Source organism: Plectrocnemia conspersa, unplaced genomic scaffold (genome assembly GCF_051122295.1).
Source record: "Plectrocnemia conspersa isolate PC_06_02 unplaced genomic scaffold, ASM5112229v1 ptg000010l, whole genome shotgun sequence".
NCBI classification, from domain to species: domain Eukaryota; kingdom Metazoa; phylum Arthropoda; class Insecta; order Trichoptera; family Polycentropodidae; genus Plectrocnemia; species Plectrocnemia conspersa.
Genome location: NW_028277174.1, coordinates 13,419,729 through 13,444,917, shown reverse-complemented (window position 1 = coordinate 13,444,917; position 25,189 = coordinate 13,419,729). Strand labels below are relative to the sequence as shown.

The following is a 25,189-nucleotide window of genomic DNA, read 5'->3' as shown; positions in this document are numbered from 1 at the left end:
ATTAGTGATTTATATATAAATATATTTTTTCTCGATCATCACAGATTAATTTTACCTAGATTTTGAATTAATTAATTAATTATAATCGAGCTAAGTCGTACGTATTAGGTATTGCAGATTCCCTTGAACTGAGAAACTTGAGTAAATAGAGAATATTTTATATGTAATAACAGAAACTTGTAAATTATTATAATAAATATGGATATAAAATTTGTTTGTAAAAATTAAATTAAATTATTTTTTAGTGTAAAATAAAAAATGTAGTATTAATCACTTTTTTTTAATTATTTAAAAAAATTAAATAAACCATTCATTGTTTAAATTTCCACCCCTGTATATGTATATGTATATACCCGAAGGAGGCAATCAACACGATGGTGAAACGATTGCAAACTTTTTCTTTGGGGTTAATTGTACTTTTCTTTCCCCGCAGCAGATAACGACGAATAATGGCGTCAACACATCGGAACTACGCTGCGCCCTAATCGCTATAAAAGTGATAAACGTTTATTTTTTCATGAAAACAAATGGGAAAATTTTTCAAATAAAAATAGCGAACTCCATATAAATTTTCGCTCGCTAAACATTGAATAAACGCGTTTACTTTTTATTACGTAACGCGTGCACGTGAAAAGCATTAATTAATTTAAGTTAAAAATACGGTGAAACTTGATTTTAAATAAACTACGCAATAAAGTTTTCTCACTCCATATCGAATACTAAGCAAACGAAAATTTACGATAAGGTAAAATTCGGAACGCCTAGCTTGCAGTCTGCGTCTACTTTTGGCAGTAGTTAAAGTTTACGCTCGCCCATCAGCTATCTGTTCGAAAGTCTGTAAAAATTGTAAACTTCAATGAACAAACAAGCCAGCCATCTCAATACATAAATCTCTACGTCCCGGAATTAAACAAATTGTTATTCGCGCGAACATCAACAAAACAATTACAATAAATTTATTTCGCACTGTATACAAAAGGGTGGTAGATGGAAGGAGAGAGAGAGTACTTTTGAAGATATTTTCCCTTGTTTGTACCAGTCGTTGAACAAAAAGCCACTGTTGACAAGATGGTCGTAAATAAATTCATAAGAGCCGAGGCACTGCGAACGCGCCCCTACTCACCTTGCGCCTTCAGACGTAGCGTGGAGCAATAAAAGCTTGCGATAAAAGCTGATCTGTGAGCTTTTTTCACGCAGGGTGACCGAGCAACGATTCGCACAGGCGCCACGTCCAACGACAGGAAAACAGAACTTTGGCCATGTGCCAGTCCACCTGAGATAGCCACCCACGTTTTTACTCATACCTCCACAGCCACCTTTGCTAAAGGTACATATGCATCCTACACACGCACGTTTTATGATAAACACTTATAGTCGGACGACGCCACCGTGGCGTAATGGGTTAACGCACTCGCCATCTGCCTTACTACCCCTATTACCGTAAACATTTCCATCATTTGTTTATTGGTCGCAGAGTGAGCCTATTTTTATTGGTGGACCAAAAAGTAATCAAATTTATTTTAGTACATAGATAACAAAAATTTAGATAGATCGCTTAATAAAAATCCTCATAAATATGCAATTCCATATTGTATATAAGATAACAAGAGTACATCATATGACATTGAATATTTCGGTAACAAAAATTAAATAAATATGTTTATGTTTGAGAAACGTGTATTTTTTGACAAAATTATTATTTCTATAATAAAAAAACGTATATTATTGTATCAAAGTACATTGATGTTGAAAATTATTTTAAGCACTGTTTCTCACAAAATCGATAGAATAAGCAGAAGCGAATATGTAATACTTTATAAAGCAGTTAAAAATAAACATACGTCGCCATTTACCAAATACATAATAGGCTTTGTTTTAACTTCCTGTCAATATTAGCTATGCAATAATAAGATAATCTTATTTACATAGCGTTAATGATAATATTTTTATTTTTATTAATTTAATAAAAACACAGTTTATTTTTTAAATATTTAACTATATAAGCTGCTATAATAGTTAGCGAAATTTATTATTTCAAAAAAATTATATGAAAAACATTTTTAAATCAAATTTTGACAAATAAAAAACAATACTAAAAAATATTTAAATATCGATTGTTATAATAGACAGCAATCCAATTTTTATTTTTAACAAAAATATTTTTTTATTATACGCAGCGAAAAATTGTAGACGATGAAGTTTTAGATTTTAATCTAAATTTTAATATGACTTTATTTATTTAAAATAGTTACTTTTATTATTTATACCCAACAATTAGTTTAATAGATTTCTTTATATTGTTTTTATTTTATTTTAGTTTTAACAGCAAGTAGTTATTATTTTGATATATTCATATTAGTGCACAACTAGAATCTACATTTCGACATTTAAAAAAATATTGTACCCTAAAATTTACGATGGCAGAATTTTCTCCAAGTAAACAACTTATTCAAAATTACATGTTACATGAATTTCTAAAAAAAAAGTTTGCAAACTACAGCCACTTAAAAACATCTGTGATTTAGTAAATATCCGTAAAGACGATTAAAAAAAATCGAACAGGAAATTACGATCTTGGTTGTGGAGACAACTAAAGATAATTATGTCCCGACTGTAATACTAGGCCGATTCAAATTAAGAATGCTTGTATGAATTCCATAGGAATTGCGCGGACGAAATAAGTCGGCGCGTATCCGCATATTTTGTTACCTTCTGGAGTTACCTTTTCTCGATCATTTAATAACAAGAGATAAGAAATGGATGTAGTACGAAAATATTCGTCGTAGTAGCAGTGGTTATCCAAAACAAGTAGAAAACCTACAAAGGCTTACTGTAAAAATGGTTATTTTTTGTATATATTGGAATTGCAAAATATTTTAATTAACCAAGTGTTTTATTATTATATGAAGGATTACCTAATATTTGTATTATTATTAAAGTCAATTATATACTTATTTTATTGTATAAATGGCACTTTTTATACATATGATTTAAGAAATTGATATACTTGCGAATAATACAAAAAAAAAATATCGAATGAAATCCAATACGAAGTATTGATTAGCGAATTTTTTTAATAATAAAAACAGATAAATGTAAAAATATCTTACAATACATGGTTTTAATTTATTTTTTAATAAATATTACAGATTATCGCAAGATATTTTACATGTTGTATGTATTTGTAAAATAGTTATTTAAAACTGTGTTGTTCATGTATCAAAAGTAATTAAAAGACATGAACGCGCAGTAGCACTCGAAACCCGCGTTTAAAGTTAAAACATCGTCTAATTGGCACGGTAATACCTAAATCGATGTTTACGCTCTACTTTCGCACAAATAAGAGTATGAAGTCAAAATTGTTTGGGTTATAAAGCGACGTTAATTAGTAATAAGTAGTCGTGTGCTCGCGTAACGCGCTCTTTGATAGCTTAATCGCGGGTTAGAACGGCAGAGCATTTAAGCAACCCTTTCTCTTTTGAAAATAGAGAGAGAAAGAAATGGAAGAGAACAGAAAATCGCGTCGAAAACTGCTGCAATTTATTTAATGGAGACATTAGTGGATGTTTTCGAACGGCAACTCTTTCTGCGAACCATCCATTATATAAGTGCATTACATTCAAAAAGTTCGAGTCGATGTTTATTCTTTTTTTTGTTCTCTTCTCTTCTTTTTCTCTGCCGTTCGACCAACGCCACTATTTTCAACACAGTTTTGTTTATCTTTGCGGAAAGTCATTTGTCAATTTGATGGTGCGAGCGATTTCAACGGTTCGGTTCCGCGAAATCGATCCGACACGATCAATCAAACTCGAAAGTTTGTATTTGTAAAACGTTTGACGCAAAAACACAAATCATAAAGCGCAAATAAATGTCTTATATGTTTTTTTTTTAAATGTAGATAAAGAAATTTATAAACAATAACGAAACACTTTCGCTCAACTGTCCTTTTTTGTATGAATCGTGTCCTTTTTTATTATTGGATAATTTTCTTACAAAGCAGGGTTTAAGGGTCACGCTCCAAAGGGTCACATATAAAGCTGCAAACAAAGGGTTGATTTCCTTTACATCCCTTATTTGTCCGAAATGTTTTCCACGCGAAATTGATTTCTTAAACGCGAACAAACTAACATACATTTATATATTATATATTAGTGTACGACTCAGCATTATATTTAATTCGTCGTTAATACAAACGAGTTCTGCTTAATAATATAAAAAAATAGATTGACCATATTTTTGATAAAAAGTACATATTAAATAATTATCATTATTTTAATAAATTAATCTTTTTACCAATATATTAAATTTAGTTTACTCAAAAATTAGGATAGTATTTTTAAATATAAAATATTTATTAAACTACTTTGATTGACATTATTATTGTTTTTTTCTTAATTAATTTATTTTTATTACTGGTTATTTCACTACAAAACAATATTTGCTAACTAAAACATATTAAATGATACTTATAGACAAACATTATACAAATGTATTTATTACTCTTTAATATTCAAGCTTAAATATTATATACTACAATTTAATACATACATTTTCTTGTATTCACAATTATTTTGAAGATGTAATAAAAGGCTTAAAAATAATAATAATCCTTTTTGTGGATATAAAGCCTAATATTCGATGATGTATTATTATTTTAACGTACAAGAATCAATAATACACTTAACTCGATGAAACTGTACTCAAAAATACAACATCAAGGTTAAGGTTTTTTCCTGTCTTATTGCACATCTTTTGATTTTATTTCAATACAATTTATTCTCACTTTATTTTGCTCTAACAATTAGTTCTAGAAATAAGATAATAAGCAACGTTAATTGAGGTTAAAATTCTAGCATTTCATATGATTTTAATCTGAAAAATGATATAAAAAATACAAAAATATGTGTTGTACCTAGTGTATAATATTTATACTGTACGCAATATTCCTGTATCGAAAAGAGTGTCCCAAATCCATTTTTTGTACAAAAATCAACATATCTACACATACTCACATGCTTACACTTTTTGCTTGTTTATCGTTGCGCATTTGATAAATGCGCATATGTATGAGAGCACGCGTATCGGAAGATATAACAACAAAACAATCATTTTAAAACACCCCGCCGCCGGGTATTAAAGGTAATATTTTAACGTTCGGCTCCTGGGGGGTAGGGTGGGCTTACTCACTCCAATTCAAAGGGGTGTCGAATCGCCCCCAAGCCCTTTCCAGTCCGGTTGTGGGACACGAGATGGGCCGCGGGTGGAATTGCTGTGTAAATAGAATTGTGCCTCGCAAATGGCCTAACGTAATCCTTTTAAATCAATGGCGAAAAAAATCACTAGCGCAGGATACGACCGATAAAATAACAAACGTTAAGATAAACCGAAAACGGTTGTCGGTTTTCATAAACGACGCGATTTAATTAATTCGCGAAATAAACTCGCGCGCCAACGCTAAAATCGGGGGCCATAAAGCTCACAGAGCGATAAAAAGTTTTGAACTTGAATGGGATAGTATTTAAAATAAACATAGTGAATCTTGATCTTAATATTTAATGAGAACAGTTTTGATGTTAAATAATATTTTTGTAATTTTAATAAAATATTATGATTTTAATTTTTAATTGATGAACTAGTAACGAAAATATATTTAATATAATAATTTCTTTAATAATATAAGCACAATAGATCAGTGATATAAATTGATAAATAATTCCTGGAAAATATGGGCGCGAATCCCATGTATTTATCAATTTATATATGAGAGATCAGAATTACAGAATATTACATAATTTCAATCGATTTTCAACAGATTTTTCTAGACTATTTTAAACACATCGGTTAGATTTTACAATAATAGACAATAGTTTATAATTATTACATGAAAAAATAAATACCTACAATATCGATTTTAGTCTAGTTCTTATTTTTTATAATAGTAGTGTTTTTGCTCCGTTATATAACATTAGGATTACAACAAAAAATTAAACAGAATATAAAAAAGTTTTTAAAAATTCCAACGTTATTAATATATTTTTAAGACATTAATATTTAATTGGTTTTTATTTAATATATTAAATTATTTGATGATTATATAATTAAGTGCATGAAAATATTTTAACGTTTTTATAATTATAAGAATTTTTGTATTTATTTTTCTCTAAATAATTTACTGACTAATGCTAAAGTTTCTTTTTCAAAATACTGCCTAAACTCAATTGAGCAAATACATAAAAAATAAAATGGTTTATAAAAATTAAAATTTTACTGTTTCTGTACTCATTAATAAACTTATAAAAAAATATATACATTAGAATTTAGTCAATGTTTGAAAATAATCAACATTGATAAATGTGGTTACACTTTAAAGGAATAAAAAATAACCAATAATTTGTATCGTTTGTAAACAATAATTTTTTACAATTTTTATACGTTTTTAACTAAACACGATAACACACATATATTCTTTATTCAATTTTAATTTTTTGGGGGTTTCGGCTTGTTACCAATTTAATCAAACTTGTCTAAACTGACCTATATATGATTTATACAGCATATTTTTCTTGATTTTTTAAGCTGTAAAAAATATACTAAAAATAGATACATTTTTCTGACAATACACTAAAATTAAACTTACAATGAAATTTTATTGCAGAGAAAATACTAAATAAATATTTTTAAAAAAAAGTCAAAAAAATACTTGAAAACTAACGCATTTATTTTTCAGTGCTGTAACAATAACTAACATTATATAATGCATGTTATTCAGCTACAATAGATTTTGCTAGAAAATATTATGTAATAACACTAAATTTACAATAATAACAATTAGTATTTAATTTAAAAATGTGATTGTGTTTTATAACATATTCTTATTTTGTTTTGTTTTTTTATTATTATTTTTTTCTTATAAATCTTACGATTATTTTCTTAATTATTTTGCGATTCAAAATATTTTTCCGTTTCACATTTTTCCTTCGTTATTACATAATTTTTACGTAACAACTTTTCACGTTTCCGTCCATTGTTTGACGCGTAAATATTTCCAATTAAGAAACGATAATGATTTTTTAAATTAATATTTTCCCAAGGGTGACTTTCCCTCTCTGCTAAAATTTATTTTTTACACTCAAAATCGCCCCTTACACAAATACTTACACAAAATTAAAATACGCACATAAACGTGTGCGTATTTTAATTTTTTGAGGATCAACAACAACAAGAATGAAAAAACGGCGTACAATTTCCTTGTTCCGTCAAAGCCACATTTCCTCGATTGTCGTTTAAGAAAACAACAATTGGTTCGCTTCTAATATGTTTTTCTTTTTTTAATTATTTTCCCTGCGTCTCGGGTCCTGTGGGAAGACCTCCAAGTCAACCATAATTGTGCAAAGAGACGCGAAGGGCCCCCGCAGCGACAGCTTGAAACATTTCCGCTGCCTTTTTGTGTTCTTTTGAAATCGCAGCTTGGGGTGGCTTCTCGCTGGAAATTGTGCCCTTTGAGCAATCTACGAAATTATTCTTTTATATTTGCTACGCCCCTCTTCGCCCTTCAACAGCTTGCTGCCTGCCTACCCGCGAAGCCTTTTCCCTTTCTTTTATATTTGCGCCTCTCGGCCGCTAGCTGACTTCTCTAGATTCAGGTCAATTTGCCAATGTTTGTTCCCTTATTTTTTTCTTTCGCCTCCCTCTACAAAATAACATGATACTCGAAGCAGCGTTTAAAGGCTTGTTATTTTCTTGTTGTATTTACTCTGTAATTTTCTGATACATTTTTATTTTGTTGCTCGTAACGAAGGCTTGTTTAAAAAAATATCAAGTTTTAAAGGTCAAATCTGCGAACAAGCTTGTTTAAAAATAATTTTACATGATACACTTTAAGTTAATACAATAATTACAAGTAAGGTAATCAGTATAACAGAAATGTTCTTAGTAAATTAAACAATACAAGACTTAAATAAATAAAACAAACGATCATATCGAATGAAATATTGTATAAGGGACATTAAGACAGTAAATATGTAAGAAAGTAAAAATAAAAGAGATTTTTTTTAAATAATTAAAAATCTGTAAATTAATTATAGCACTGTTTAACAAGATAATTCTATTTTTGTCAAGTGCAAAGGTTATTTAATGATCATCACCAATTAGTTTATTACATTGACTTTATTATTATAACAACAAAAAATGTATAGTAATTATGTAATATATATTAGCAAGAAAAAGTGTTAAAATATACATATATAATAATAGACGTTTACTAATGGATGAACTTTATAAATAATCTCAGAAAATATCTATAACCACTCTTTATGAAAAAAAGAGTAGTTATAGATTAAATTTAAAAACAATGAATACATAAAGGTATATTGTAATTAATTAAAAAAATAAATACTTGATGAGTGAGCTATTAAATCATTAGTAAAATAAAAATAATTATTTATTAGCTAATAAACTTTTAAATTAAAAATAATAATATGTAAAACAACCCATATTGTATCACAATATAATAAAATTATAATATAATATAAGTACAACAAATATTACGAGAATGGATATTAATAATTATCCTCTTTGCCCTCGATGTCGGGTTATTGAATAAAAGGGTTTCGGTTCAAATGCTTAACTAACCTTGGCCGTTTCTCGAAAATGACATTGTGGACCCATAACAACATTATCCCACCATTTTCTATACTCATTTTCAGACAACAATATCGCTACGTTTCGCATAGAAAAATCTATTTTTTATATACATACGTACATATATATTTAACTAATTTTTCTTGAATTTCATTAATTTTGCTTCATTTGCGCTTCGAATTTGTACAACTCTTGACGTCACCTTGTGTACTTTAACTTGTAACAATCTTTTGAAGGGCCATTCTGGTGGAAGCAGGTGAAAGCGCTTTCATTGTCGTGGAGATGAAGTGTCAAGACAAACAATATTATTTTTCGCGAGATGAGAAACAGGAAGTTTAATACAAAAGAATGAAGATGGTAAAGCATTTAGATAAGCCTCTTGAAGGGCCTTAAACGCGTAAAGAAATGTATTAAAAAAACACTCAAAGTGATTGTTTATAAATAATTGCTGGCGAGTGCTTTCGCTGCTCATGATACGGTATTAACGTTTATTTATTCATATTTTACAACGCGCCTAAACGGAATTGTAAAGTACAATTAAATTACAAGCTTTCACCTGAGCCCCGCGTCGTTTTTAAAGAAAATGAAAAACAAGATGCGTATTACGTGTGCTTGTGTGTATTTGTATATACTAAATTTTAAACAAAACTCGATTCTCTCATTTTGCGTGTATATATTTATTCTCTGTTCCGTGGGGAGTAAAAAAATCATTTCAACAAAGATCGGGTGACTCATTTGAAAAGCCAAATTGTGGAAAATTTAATTAGTAAAGTGATCCTCTCCTTGGAGGCGGGGTGCGTAGGGTTTTTAATACTTTAAAATTCCTATCTCTCTTTTATTTAATCCATATTAAAAACGTATTATGAATTTCGCCCAGAATGCAAGATTTAAAAATCAGATAATTTTTTTTAAAAATATATTTTTATATATATATAATATTATAAATATATATATATATTTACAAAAAGCTATACTTAAATACATATAATGACAATAAAGTTTCAATATATGCATAATTAATAATGATGCAATTAAAATCGCTTATTACGTGCCGATTAATATATTATAAGCCGGGATTGTTTAATTTGCTTAATAATGAAGCCCGGTTGATTCTGCGTCGAGTCCATTTTAGTTTTATGGTAATATTATTCCACATTACATATAAACATATATAAATAAAACCCTACCTAATTCGGGGAAATGTTGTTTTCGTTTTTATCGCTTCGGTCAGCACATAATAAAGTACACTCACAGGTACGCGCATATTTATATTCGCAAATGTTTACCTTTTTGCTCGATAATAATAATAATACAGATGATTCAACACCAATATCCATTAAGGCGTCCAGTGAACATCTCAAATGCCACGTTAGAATTTTATGATGTAGTGTATAGGGGAAAAAATAGGATTCGGAAAAGGATCGTTAAGGCACGGCTGACCTGAATTTTCGTGGACCGGCTCCTCCAATTAAATTATCGCATCCTTTTCATCCCACAATATTCCGTCATTAAGGAAACCATTAAATTTAAAAGGAAATATTATATGTATATAGTAATATGTATTTGTGTGCGTGAATTTGAACACGAACAGCACCAGGCTAAACAGTTTTTTAGCCGTATAAAAATATTTATCAGTGACGCAGTAACAAAATTTATAATCACACTAACCTGACTTCATAATTGATGCTAGCAATCGTAGACGTGGAATTATCTTCATTCTTTTTATAAAGAACTATAAATAGGTTGTGAGTTAGCTTTTTATATATATTATATATTCCGTTTTTTACGTTTATTTTTATTTAAAATAAAATAGATAAAAATAATGAAAAAAATAGTCAGAGTGAATTTTAAAGTAGCTCGCGATTACAAATGTGATTGTTAATGTTAAAAAAAGCAAATAAAATTATATAAATAAACAATTTGTATAATGTAAGCATATATAGATTATTAACTGTTACATAAACTTATTATTTATTTATTTTATTATTTTCACATTATCATCTGTTATCAGTTTACGGATTATGTTTTTATTTATCATATGATAAATGAAAAATTTTATCTTTGTTGCTTTTATCATTTAGTAGTATTTTAGTTCTTTGAATTTTTTTACTGTGGAGTTACTTATATAATATTTAATTCAGTGTTTTACAACATTTATTTAGTCGTGTCTAAGAATTGTTTTAGTGTTCACAGTCAAATTATATAATGAATTAGTAGAAAACGATTTAATTTGTAATATAGAAACCACAGAACTAATAAATAGAATCTATATTATATTTTTTCTTAAAGTACGGCAATAAGCACTAGTTATTTAAAACCTGCAGCATACCAAAGCTTTTTATATAATTAGATTAGCGTTTCTTACAATGACGCTTCAAATATAATATGTATATAATAGAATCCATCCGATATGTTGTTCTCCAAAGCGAGCTCAGTAAAAAACGGCCCTGTATATTTTATATATCTCATACATACGTCCAATCGATACCTCATTACTAGCGGTTTTCCTTGCAATTCGGTCTTTAAATTTGCCCCTGCATAAATGAATTCGTTGATATTCATTATTCTCTTTGGGTTTTTTGCCTTTTTTTGCTGCTCCCCTACATCCCTTTTTCAATACGTTGTTCGCTTTTACCCTTTGCCTTTTTCTTTGAATACTGAATTGAAAATTATTTCTTGCAGTATTTTACTCTCCGAAATTTCTTCTCCGCATCATTGAAATATTAATAAATAATTTATCGCGTTCGTTGTTTTCGCCTTTAATAAATTGGGTAATTGGATTTTATTGCGATTATATTGTATCTACATTATTTAAGCCCTTTCACCGTATTTTAATGTGTAATTTAAAAGAAATGTTTTTTTTGCTCGTTGAATAATACGTGCTACATAGAGCTTTTATATCATACGCTCATAATAGCATATATATAGTGTAGCTTTGCTTCAATTCCCAGAGCATATGTACCGCTTGTTTTACATTAGCACTATTACCCTCTAGCAACCCGACATGGCGACTAACGAGCAAATAGGCGTCTCTAAGCCCATTTTTGTAAGGCCTCTCCAACAATAAGTGTACAACCTCAAAATACACAAATCGGACGGCTCCCTTTTCAGTGACGCCCTTTGTGGGCGCCGCCCTTGTTAAATACTCAGCCTCGTGCTGAATACACTTTTTCATGGCAATTATGATTCAAGAAATATATGAGCACGTGCCTTTTTTATTCAGTGAAATTAAATTTAGCAATAGTATTATTTATAAAGGTTTCGCGCGTGCTACGATTGTATTAGTACTTCATCGACAAAGTTCGTGTCGTTGCGTTGTTCGAATGCAATTAATATGCCGCGGCGCCTCGTTAGATTTTCACGCCCTTTTCCACACTAAATCGGCCCTGCACGATAACGATGGCCGATAGGAACCCTTCCCTTTGTGCACGCAATTAAGGCATTACACCATTTAACGACGTCTTAACGTGAACAAATGCCCCATACAACTCGTGGCCTAATTAACAATCGTATCTACGCGCAAAAACCGACCGCTAATTAATTATAAAGTGGGCGCAAATCGTGATCAAAGGCAGTGCAAAAAATTAATTAATTATCAATGAAAGAAATTAAAAATTCTACAATGAGAAAAGCGCTTATACGTTTGTTTACATTATTTAAAAATAATAAACTTAATTAGAGTATATATATCTGAGATATCAAAAAAATTGCCTTTAAAATAAGATATTCTAAGAATCCATTCAATATGCAATAGTTAAAAGTTAGTATTTTCAAATTAACGTATTGATTTAATAAAATCAATATTTGTGAATTTATTAAAGCATGATTACTTAAATTATTATAAATTATACTATATGATATATAGTATATTTAAAGCAAATATAATTTTTAGAATGTATTATTAGATACAATTCTATGTTTAATCATTTCGATACTTCCGTAAATGTAAATCATTTTATTTTTATTGCTCTTTTATAATATCTGTATTGCTTATCTTATATAGCTAATTGTAAAACACACTTTTTTTTATTTTAAATTAAAAATGATCAATCCTGTTTTTGAGTGAATGTTTTAAAAATGTAACTATTGTTTCTTTATTACATATAGATCCAAATTTATATTGTTAAATAATAATTATTATATTAATAATAATTATTATTAAATTGTCAATAAAACTTATCAAACAACCGGCAATGTTTAATATATTTGAAAAATATTTAAATTTAAATATTTGTTTTCATTTATAACATTTAGGCATATTTTGATAATCTAAGAAGAATTTTTTTGTTACTGATTTGTTTCAAGATAATCAAAGACTTCTTTTTTAATAATGTTAATTATTTATTTAAATTATTATTGAGTTTATACTGTGTTATCCTTTTCCTTAATCATCGTTGTTATATACACATATGTATATGACATGCAAGTTAATATTTTGCTTCGGTCCGTTATTTTCATTCCAAGCGGTGGACAAACACAAAGACATGCGGTCAAATCCACCACACATAATATACGTATATTGCGAAAGCAAATAGAGCGTGCAAAATCTCCACAATGTGCCCTCCAAGAACGGACGACGTAAATAATCTGTCAAACGCACGGTAGCGGCGAACCGTTTTGTTTTGGCCCTCCAATGGCCACTCGACGGACCACCACAATAGACCTCTGGCTATGAAAAACCCAAAACTACCTAAAACCATCACCGCCTGGTCTCTAATTAATATGCGCATCTGTAGTGAGATTAATATTATATTGAATTCACATATGTAGAGTATATAAGTATTTATCAGGTGTCCATTATTTTTTTATATCATTACCAAACGAATAAAAGAGTTTATGTGTTTATTGATCAAGCTCTGATTTTCTCCAATTAAAGATATTAAAAATATCTAAAAATAAATGTGCGTTTAAACAGTACTTTCGTTTATGTAGATGTATATACGGATGTGCTAATTAAATCCCAGGATTTTTTCATATAGAGATAGACAGTAAAATAATTACTTGGAATATTTTTCCATTGAAATCATATGTGATAAAAAATGACAGATTAAGACAAACTTTGAATATTGTATATATTTAATGTTTGACATGCATATTTATCCGGGATTTATATTGCCACGCCGTATAAGCCACTATAGTCACACATATGTGTCTCAAAGAACCGCATTTGGTAACAGTTCTCATTCGCCGGAGACGTCATGCAAACAAAACGACAAAATAAATATATCCCCGTGGCTTGTTTCGCCGAGCCGCGGCGGGAAATCCCTCAATTAGAAGATAAGATTGTGTTTCCGGCGGAAGTTGCCGCAACTAGCTCCTAGCCGCCAAAACCACTTAGTTTTCCGCGGCGACGCTTCCTTTTTTTGCACAGCCGGATGCAGCCGAGGGGCGGTTGCATTCTCTTGTCGACCAAAGTTGAATTTCGCACTCTCATCCCCTAGCGTTTAATAAGGGCGAGCGGTGTGGGACAATTGTGGAGGTGCCAGGTGTTGGCGTTTAATATCGTTTAAGTTTTTGATTATCTACGGCGATGCGGTGTTTTTCAGCTTAATCGAGTTTAATTTTAATTCAAGGTATATAATTAGTTAATTATATAAATTAACGTAAGCTTATAAATTGTTAAAAATAAACCACTTCTATTAAACAATAACATAACTATAAAACCTATTTTTATGGAAAACCGTAATTATATAATATATAAAAAGACTGAACAAAATATTACATTTATGTTATAGTAAAAAAATCGTGCGCTCACGTGTCTTTTGTAATATTTAATGTTTTGACAGCATTATTAAATGTTTTTATTAAATGGCAGTAAAAGTCTTTAGCTTATAAAATCATAATAACAAAGTTTATTTATATCAAAACGTTTCCAAGCGTAGAAGTCATGTCATGTTTGTTTAAAAACGCAACAATGTCATCCATGTATATATACATATAATGATTATTTACATTTTGGGGATATTCAACATATTTATTTCTGTTTTTTAATCAATTGTTTGATTTATTAAAATCAGGATCACAAAAACTTTTTCGTTTCATAAAATTAATAAAACCCCAAGGAATAGATTTGTATTGTATGCTCTTTAAATTAAATGAACTTGGACATTAGGCATCTTAGCAATAGAATTGAAAACTGTGTTAAACCTTAAAGTATATTCATACTAGATACTTAGTTGACCCTCCCAATAACAAGGTAAATTAGGGACGTGCTATTTGGGTGCGTGTAGTTGGGGGACTAAAAATATGCAATACATACTTACGAATCAGGCGCGTGTGGTGAGATATCTTTGGCTCGCTCACACAAAGTTTCGGCCACCCAATTAGCAGGTCCTCAATTTACCGTGTTGTTGGGGGGTGTACTGTATCTGTATTCAAAATTATTAATTTAATCTGAAATAAATCTCGTTTTTTAATAAATTAAAATAAGCACTATTATTTTATTGATTTAAAATATTTTTACGTCTAGGGTATTTTTTTATTCCATCTTCTTATATATAATTGTTCTGAGCCATCGCTTTCGCTTCCAGACGCGCATAACTTAAATATGCTATGCTTAATTTTCTACTTTGTAAATCGTATCGCTTTGTATAAACGGTGTATGTAATAAAACACCTAAACAAAATAAATATATTTAATTATAATAATAAAAATTGAATTTGCTCCAATTAATTTTTGAGCCGTCGGTAATGTATTCTGTTGTTTCGACCAATAAAAAATAAGCATTCAAATATAAAATAAAATGGCTGACAGTAACGTAACAACAGTTTGAAATAATTATTATTTATAAACAAAATATTGCTACGCGACAGTAATTTTCATTAATTCGTTATGTACGTTGCTCGATTTGACTGAATATAAATAATCGGATTGCAAATTAAGTAGGTGTGTTATAACTGTGAAAATTAAATATATACATAATGTGTTAAGGATTAAAAGAACACGTTGATTAAACTAGATAAACAAGCATAAAACAATCTTCGTAATGGAATTCTCAAATTTTGCATTCACGATGACGGGCTCCGAGGCCGAAAAGTGAGTTTTTCTTTTTATAATACATAAACATTATCATTGCTTCCGATGTAATGCATATATACGTTAGATTTGACTGAATTAGATATGTTTTAAACGTAAACATGTAATATATACTTGATACGTATGAAGATACGCACCCATTTTTCATTTCCAGTTATCAAGTGATCGATAAATATTGAGATATGCGGATACGCGCCGACATGTTTTATTCGCTCAATTCATGTGCAACCAATACACCTTGTCTTCAGGCCTTCCCAATCTTCTGAGTGTGTCTATACACTATTGCATCAAACTGGTTTTGTTTCTCGGCCAACTGATGGATAGTTTGAGTAGGATTTGCTTCCATTTCTGAGCCTGAGTCTATTATTGATATCGTAATTTTCCGCTCGAAATTTTTTAAGCCATCTTTGCCATCGAATGAATTACCTAACATTTTAAAAATGTATTTAGTGGCCGTAGATGCAATTTTTTTATATATTTATATTTCATGCAATTTCGTATAAATTAAATTAAAAAATATTTATTACATAAAAAAATATTATATAAAATAATATTTTTGTTGAGTTAATTTTTTTGTATTATAGCATTAACTTTGTAAAATATAAAACATTAAAAATTTACACTCGATAAAGGGAGTACGTTCTATTTTTCCACGCATAAGGAAGACGTTCCGGTTAATATTCAATTAGAATGAATTTTGCGTCCCTGGCGCGTCGCGGCGCCTCCGTTCGAGCGTGAATATGCAAATTTTCGATATTATATTATCCACTGAATGATATTACAGCATAATATATTTTAATTTATTGGCCAAACTCTTTAGATAAACGTCGGCTGCCGAGCCCTCGGTCCTCGGCCCTTGGGCTCAAACACTCCGATTGAAATTGTTCGATCGTTCCTTCGGCTCTCGTGTTTATTTTGCGAGAAACTTGGGCATTTCTGTGTTATTTATCGATTGAAAGGGACTGTTTTGTGTTAAGGGCCCGATTTAAATCAACTCACATCGGTTGCTTTGTTCTAAGGTATTTTTTTATACTATGTTTTATAGATTTTGAAGAATCAACACGTGATTCTTTATTTAATAATCACATCTGTTTATAATTTTATAGCAGCTTAGATAATAATTTTATTAAAAATATAAATATAAAAGCCACCATTACCAGATATTAAAATTCCAAGCCCAAAATATATGTGTGTATATAAACGTATACCCTTGGGACTAACATTCTTTTGAAAGCATGCTTATTCATCGCGATAAATTATGTATAAAATATTTTATTATATATTATGACATCACTTTTTTTATATACTTTAATGCTTATATAATTATTTTGTTTTTTTTTTTGTTACAGGTTGTGCTTTTGTAAAGTTCAGTTCACACCAAGAAGCACAGGCAGCGATCAACACATTGCACGGGAGTCAAACTATGCCAGTGAGTGTTTTTATTTTTTATTCCACCCTATTCCCACCGATATCTAATCTCGAAGCTAATATACTGACTGAATTGTATATTTACATTTATTATTCTCTTTCGCGCACTATCAAACGATAACTTTCCCGGAGTTTTCTTTTGCGCGCTTCATTCGCATGACCTTATCTAAACGATTTCGATAAGGTGCTGCGAGAAAGTGTGTATTTTTATATATTATACATAATAAACCACTTTTCTTTTGGATATTTACCTATTTCTAAAAATATGTGTGTTTATACATGGCGCCGGTGCAGAGCAACTTAATTTTCTATCGCCATCATTACGAGCTTTCAAAGCTTGGCTGAGAGCCAGCGAAATTGGGCCTATTTAGTCCCTCCATTAGTTATGGCAGACTTGTTTATTTTTCAACAATAACAAGCTTTCTCATAATTTAACCCTAAGGTATTTATTTTTATATTTTACATGAAATTTTGTAATTTTAATTTTGTCTACGTAAAAAGCTAATACAAATATTCTTAAGCTTACATTAAAGATAGAGCGTAATATTGTCAATAATGCAATCCTTAGAAGTCCTAAGGCTTGTATGTATATCATTCCCAAAATCAATTGCTGCAATTTTAAAAATAAATAGTTTTAAATTTGCTAAATTATTAGCTGCATTAGAGCAGGTAGGATTTTTGATAACGCTTGGAAAACATTGTCTGTCGATATAAATTTTATGCCTGACTTTATGAAGTATGACTAGCAAACATTTTCTTTTTACTCCTTCGAACCAAAAAAAATTAATCAAAGAGTCAATGGCTTAATAATAATTATATTAATAAATCTTTTAAAATTATTTTTTCGTTGACCTAATTAAACAAAAGTCAATGTTTTTATGTAAATGGTATAATGTTATTCTTTTTTGCATATTAAAAAGGGAAAATATTATGCTATTAATAGTGACTATTGAGTCAATATTATAATATTATTTTATTTAAGTATTTTCTATTAATTAATAATATACTAATTATATACTCGTATGTTTTAAATAAATATAAAATAATTTAAATGCATAAAGTTGAACAAAATTGTTGTAAATTAAATCAGAGATTTTTTTATAATTATATATATCCAAAAATAAATATTGTAATAACATAAATTTTACATATCTGTTTTTTAATGTGTGGAAATTTCTTCTTGAGAAATTTAGATCAATTTATTATGTCTCGAGAAATGCAACATTACGTGTAAATATAGTTGTCAGGTACATAGAAATAAATGTATGAGTTTTTTACTTTCTTCTCCACACTATTAAAATTTAATTGAATTTGCAGAGATCTATTGTTCATAATAGTAATGCATATATTGTACGTATATTTGCCATTTTTTCAATTACAAGCAAATTTTTCTTCTAATTTTTCTTCTACAAACTTTTAAGCAATAACTTTTTAAGTCTTTAAATAATATGCCATACATAGATTTGTTTTTTTTTCATATCAAAACAGTACTTTGATATATTCTTATATATTTAAGAACGTCTATCTTGTGTTGTAGTAGCAAGGTTTGCATTTAAAGCTTACAAATACACTCTCTGTAAATAGTCAAAATATTATATCTTATCTTGCGAAGACAAAGACTGATTGAAACATATTATACATCATGTAGAAAATTATATTTTTCTTTTAAATCAACAAAATAATCAGCTATACAAAAGTATAATTTAGTGATCATGGTGACTATTATTATCAGATTTTACCTAAAGATTAAAAAATCTTAAGTATGCCTTTTCTGATTAAACCTGTTTACTTAAAATGCTCAATCGCCAAATTATCGTTGAATTCGTTAGGCTTATTAAAACATTTTACGTTTGAGGATTTTTTAATAAAATAAAACTAGTATTTTGTCGATTTGCTCTTTAATATTCTCATATATGACCTTGACTGATTTTTTTCGTGTAAGCCCAAGTTCGAGAGTAGATTTCCAGAGTTTCTTTCTTGAAACTTCCTTTGCGGCCGTCTAGATCCATAGCACAATATCCGCCGAGGGAAATCAATTTGTCCTCTATTCGCCCGGGCTCTCCCGGCCCCAACCCTGAGGGCAGCGGCCTCCTGGTCGGACCAAAGAAACGACACACCATAACTCCCCCCACAGGACCGGGTCCAAAGTGGTCGACTTTACACAATTCTCATTTCGGATCCAGACAAATGCCATTCACGTCTCCCTCACAAAGAAAATTCGCGGCACCGGCGCAACTCGCTAACGATGTTTTCGTTCAGTCACCCAAATAAGTGACCCTGCCCCGTCAGCAGGGCGCAACCTTTCAAGAAGATGACGAGCTCTCGTCATCGTGCCAGGCCCCGTCGTTCCGATTAGTGGGCCATTCAGAGCTCAGACCAATTTTACGGCGGGCTTCGAATCACTTTCCATCCCATTATGACGAAATCGAAAAGCCTATTTTTCACGTCGCTCTCAATGGGCGAATTCTTCTTCTTGAAAAATAAAAAAGCAGAGGAAGGTCTCACTTCTTATCGAATGGCACGCCATCGTGTTATAATTTGCGATGGAGAGTTCACCGCTTTCGTAAAATGAGATCTTATACCGCTTCCTCTCTCTCTGGCACGGTTACATAGTGTGGCAATTTAAAAGATTGTAGTAATATAGTATAAATGACATTAAAGCGACTTTAAGCTCGTATTATATATAAACTAGATGTCTTACGTTATTAATAAAAAATAAAATACTACGCTTAAAGTAGCGAGTTAAAAAATAATATAGAAAGCATTTCGTTACTAAGCTGAAGTTAAAGTGGTTGTTAAATCTGATGCTGTAGAAAAAAGTAATTCCATTTTAAAACCTTTTCATTGAGCACTCACATATTAAATCAATATCCATTTAAAAAGAGCATTCACTTAAAAAAATCATGATGATATCTCAGAAACTTATATTTTAAAAGGAAAAGAAAAACATTAAGTAAAAGCTCGCTTCAATCCATTTATAATAATGTGTAAAGTTATCACTGAACTAATGTCATACACATCGAAATATCAAATTAGTGCACATAAAAGTTGCTTGAAATATACAAAGGTTCTTAAAAAATAAATAATTGATTTTGAAAAGTAATAATATTGATTCTATCGTTACCCTGTTTTTTTATAAAATCAAACAGTACGGTATTATCTAATTTATTAATCTTCAAATAATAAAATTAAAAATATATAGATATGATCTACGAAACACCGTGAGCTATACAGTCATTAGACACACTGTCCTTATTGAACTACGCAAGTATTCGATTTCTATAATACCTGCTACAATTTAAAGTAAAAGTAAACAAAGCTTTTCTTCTTTACAACTTAAGTTTCAAATTAGAGATGTGATACTCTATGTAGTGATGTTATTTTTTTGCGCCTCTTTGTGTGAAATGTAAGGATGAATATGTTACGTATTGAATCAACCATACTTATATATTTTTATGACAACCTTTACATGTCAGGTTGGTATTGATTTTAATTAAAGAAAAAATAGGTACATCTTAAATTTAATAAGTTAAACGTAACAGGGATTATCTCAAATCATCTGACGTTTAACGTCAATTTGGCTCAGAATTAATTTACTTTATACAGTTTAATCCTTCGACAGAATTTTGAAGCGGTCGCGAATTGAAAGATAAAAGCTGTCAAATTAAAAAGCAAATCTGATCAAAGCCAATTTATTCAATCGAGCGAAACGCCGCAAATATGATCAGTCGCAAGCCCTCGGTTGTCGACCGCTGCCGCCAGTAGTAGTGCGCCCATCGGGCCGACCCACCAACGAGTAGTTACGGTGTCACGCTTTTGTAATGGAAATCTGCGAGTGTATAAACTTTCTTATTTCTCTCCGGCGGACTTTCTTCTATTCATGTCTCTGTATTTTTCTTCGTTTAATCTTATTTACGTTGGCGTGCGGCTCTGGTGGAAAGGACGCCGCCGTGCAGCGAAAAAATGCGCCATTATACACCCCGTCTTCAAAACCCGCCCCCGCCTCTCCATCTGCGAAAATAAACATATACACAACGCACACACCCTTTCATACTTTGACATCGCCACCTTTGTGTCTAACGTAACGAGCTTATGGTGTGTGCTTTTTATTTTTTTCGCGCGCGAGAGACGCGCGCGTGTGTGTACTGATAAGCGATTGTTGTGTGTTTGGTATTCTCGTTCGGTGTTTAGATATTTACATGTTGATATATTTTTGTAATAAGATTATAAAAATGGAAATTATACATACATATGCACACAAATATAAATTCATAGTAAAAATGCATAGCAACAAAATAGCATACTTATGCCAGTTAAAATATATATAGTTTTATCTCATATCTATTTACTTAAATATACAGATAACATTTTTATTAAAAGGGTTATTTGGATGTAATTCTAGAATAATGGGTCTCATATTTGTATAGAAACCTGCCTAAAATAAAGCTCGTTATTAAATGTCATCAGTCTGCTTTTTCAGAATACTTTTTTTTTCATAAAATCGCAAGAAAATGAATTACATATATTTAATAACCAACTATTTACCAATATTTATTGAATCTCTGTTCCTATTTGAAAAACTTAATTTAAAATCGAATACTGGTATAGGTTTGTTTACATATTTCATACAGTTAAATAGATAAGTTAGTCTGAAAGATTATCCACAAAACTAAGTGACATTATAATATTGCTAAAATGTAAATTTCGTAAAGCAAAAAATTAGTTTTAATAAAAAGTGTATTTTTAAATTTAAATATTATTGTATTTTATGATATAAATGTTAATATATCTATACACATTTCTAGTAACAAATTACCTTATACAAGAATATTTTTTAGAGCTATTTTAATTTAATGTTTTATTCGAAACGCTATTTTAGGCAATACGATATATTTTTAGTGTGGAATGTGTAATTAATTAGGCTTTGAATTAAACTCGTTTTTTATATTTAACCATAGTATTGGAAAATGCTGATAAAAATTAAATCTAGTAATATAGTTTTTTACTATTGGAATTTTTACTTTTCATAATAATTTCGATCTTTTGTACATCTAATATAAATAATTTAGTATTGAGTTTTTCAAATAATCAATCGTATTTTCATTTTTTCTGTGTTTTTAGGAATATTTTCTATGACTAGATATATTTTTTCTAATTCAATACTAGCAAAAAGTGCATTAGTTATTTATAAAATCGATTGATAATAATATATATTATATAAAAGTCTATAGATTGCTTGGAAATTTAAATATGCTAAAGTGCTTAACTACATTGTTAGTAACGAATATATTTAGCATGTTACAGTGAATGTATGTATTCAATAGTATTAATACATAAATTCACTAACTTAGCTAAAATTTAAAAGTGTTTAAAACTCGCATTTTGTTGGATTGTTATTATTAACGATTATCTACAGATAAAGCTTTCATTGTAATTATTTTTACAAAATACAAATATTTCAACATGTTTACAAAATATGGCTTTAAAGCTTTTATTTATTTGATAATGTACTATTACCTGATTCTGAGAACTATGGCCGTATACAATATATCTCTTTTTTCAGCATTTCTCGGGAATGCTCGCAGTAAACAGACATATGACACATCGCACCACCCCGGGCGATATTTTTCCTCGGCGCGACGAAAATATCCAGTTGCTCCTTTTGCCGTTCATCACTTCCACATCACAAAGCTTTCAGATACCATCGAGCCATGCGCTTCCGTTGATTTAGATCGACGTAATTTTTATAAATATTGATGTGTTTCGTGATGATTTTTCGTTCGACACACCGTTCGCGAGCCGCCCCCTTAATATTTGATACGTCGCCTCGCAGAGAGGGATTTCGCCTAGTTTCGCTCCCCCCGCTATTCCGGGCCGCCCTTTTCGTTTCCGGCCCTGTCACAAATATACGTGTCAAGTTTCGCCGAGATGTTCGGATGACAGGCAGGCATTTGGAAATGAAAATTGGAAATGGGTCACAGGAGTCGCAGATTATCCGAACGCGACTCTCTCCCTCCTTATTATTCACTCGAAACGGGTGACTATCATTTATTGAAAATTGCCGCCGGCTTTGTTATTTCACGAGTGCGCTCGTCTGATTTCACTCAAATTAACACGTTGCTATCTGTACGCACATAACGTACAATAAATATATATATCAATGTATTACTGAATGGGCCGAAATTGAGTTATCGCGTTTGGTGACGCTTTTACATTTCACTGCATAGATTGAAAGGTGGTACCTACTTAATAATACAATGCATTTGTATTAATTAATAATTGTTGATACGAACGACATTTTTAAAGTAAATATACAAAGTTCAGTATTTACTGCATTTGGTGAATCGAAAAACAACCAGATTGATTTTATAGTACCTAATGAAAGCGTCTCATTTTTTGGTTTTTATTTTAAAAATAACTATTCCTTATACTTTTTATCGTAGCTCATTTAAAATTAAATTAGTTAGCATCTACTATTTTTTTTATATTATAAACGCCACTTTTTCGTTGTCATATATTTTTAGCAGCAGTTTATTTTTTTCGCATAGAATTAACGCAGCATTAGGTCAGTTCTATTAACCTAAAATAATAATAATAATTAATCATAGTTTGGTATAAAAAAATATTTACAAGAACAGCTTCTTTTATCTTAAACTTAAAGGCCGCTGAATTCCTAAGCACAAAGATTCGCGTCCACTCCCCTTTCACCCATAGCAATATCATTTTGGATCGTTATCACGGCGATAATCGAACCGTGAAAGCAGAGAGTGTTTATTGGCGTGATTAAGTCGTATCCGAGAGATTAGCGTTTGGGTCGCAGATGCGGACGCCTTTATAATTGGGCGTCGGTGTTTGGTGCAAACAAAGGGCGCCGCCCAACGACGTCGTCAAAAGCGACTTATGTAAGGCGGCCGCTCTCCTAGCAGGTGCACCTTATGGCCAAACATTTGGTTTTATTCGGACCCTGGACTCGCCTCTGGAGTCTGGACGACTGCTACTAATGTCATCTGAGACCTCAACAAGAATACGTGTTATTATAGAAAAAAGCAGATGTATCAACACCTCTCACGAGAGATTTTTGAATTCAGTATGTAACGCAAAATATACTATGAACTGATTTTTAAATCTAAACTAGTAAATTAAAAATCTAGTCATTCTGCAGCTGTAAAATACGATTAGCTAATATAAATTGCGTTACTTAATGCATTAACACTCTGTTATATATAATTTAGATATTTTAATATTTAATATTTTAGTAAATCCTCTCAAAAATCAAATAAAATCTTCAACGATAATGCGGATTACACGCGAAGCCATTACCTTGGCTTTTTCGTATCCCCATATCAAAACAATGTTTTATATACAAACATTAAACCATAGCATATGCAGTATTGGGATGTGTACCGCTCGAAGCCTCCTTAGCGACCGTGTATAACGTATAATACAAATATCCCAAAACAATTTCGGTTTTGAGGGCGCTTTCCGGAAAAACATCCGCATCGCGCGGTCTAATTAGACACGGAAAGAGGTATTTTCAATTATTATTCCATCTTCTTTTGCGCCGACGCGAACAACCTTAACCCCTTCAGACGCTTCCCTCGGGGGTACGGTTTCGTCAAACGCAATTACATCGTATATTTACAATTTTGTTTGTTCCAAAACTCACCGAAGGTCGTCCATAAGGGAAAAGGTTACATACATAAAGTTAGGGATGTCATACGCTTTCGGGCTTAACAAATATTATACGATATACTTTAAAATAATACGCATAATTTGCTTTTTAAAAAAATAATGCAAAACATCTATATAAATTTATGACGCCGTTCCGATTTTACATCTCCAAAAATCACGTGGTCATAAAAATCGCAAAAATCCTAAAAAAAATATTGCCACCAAAAGCTACACAAAAAATAATGTAAGTACACATATGTGAAATACTTAAAATCAACAAAAAACTTTGACTAAATCGACTAAAATTTGATTATGGTAAATACTTCTTTGGATATTGCAAATAATTAATTATAAACGACTCTTCAATTAATTACAGAAAAATCTCGACAAAGCGTTGTAAATTCCATGTTTAATC

The 25,189-nt window shown here is 30.4% G+C and overlaps 1 protein-coding gene across 9 annotated transcripts in view; it reads left to right on the top strand.

Moving 5' to 3' along the window:
- The window catches only part of bru3 (CUGBP Elav-like family member bruno 3), a 731,908-nt gene that overhangs the window by 644,814 nt on the left and 61,905 nt on the right, over positions 1–25,189 (top strand). For all 9 annotated transcript variants that reach the window (XM_088194154.1, XM_088194155.1, XM_088194159.1 and 6 more), the window contains one exon: positions 17,025–17,104. In XM_088194154.1, the coding sequence (XP_088050280.1) occupies positions 17,025–17,104 (80 nt within the window). The remainder of the gene's footprint in view (positions 1–17,024; positions 17,105–25,189) is intronic.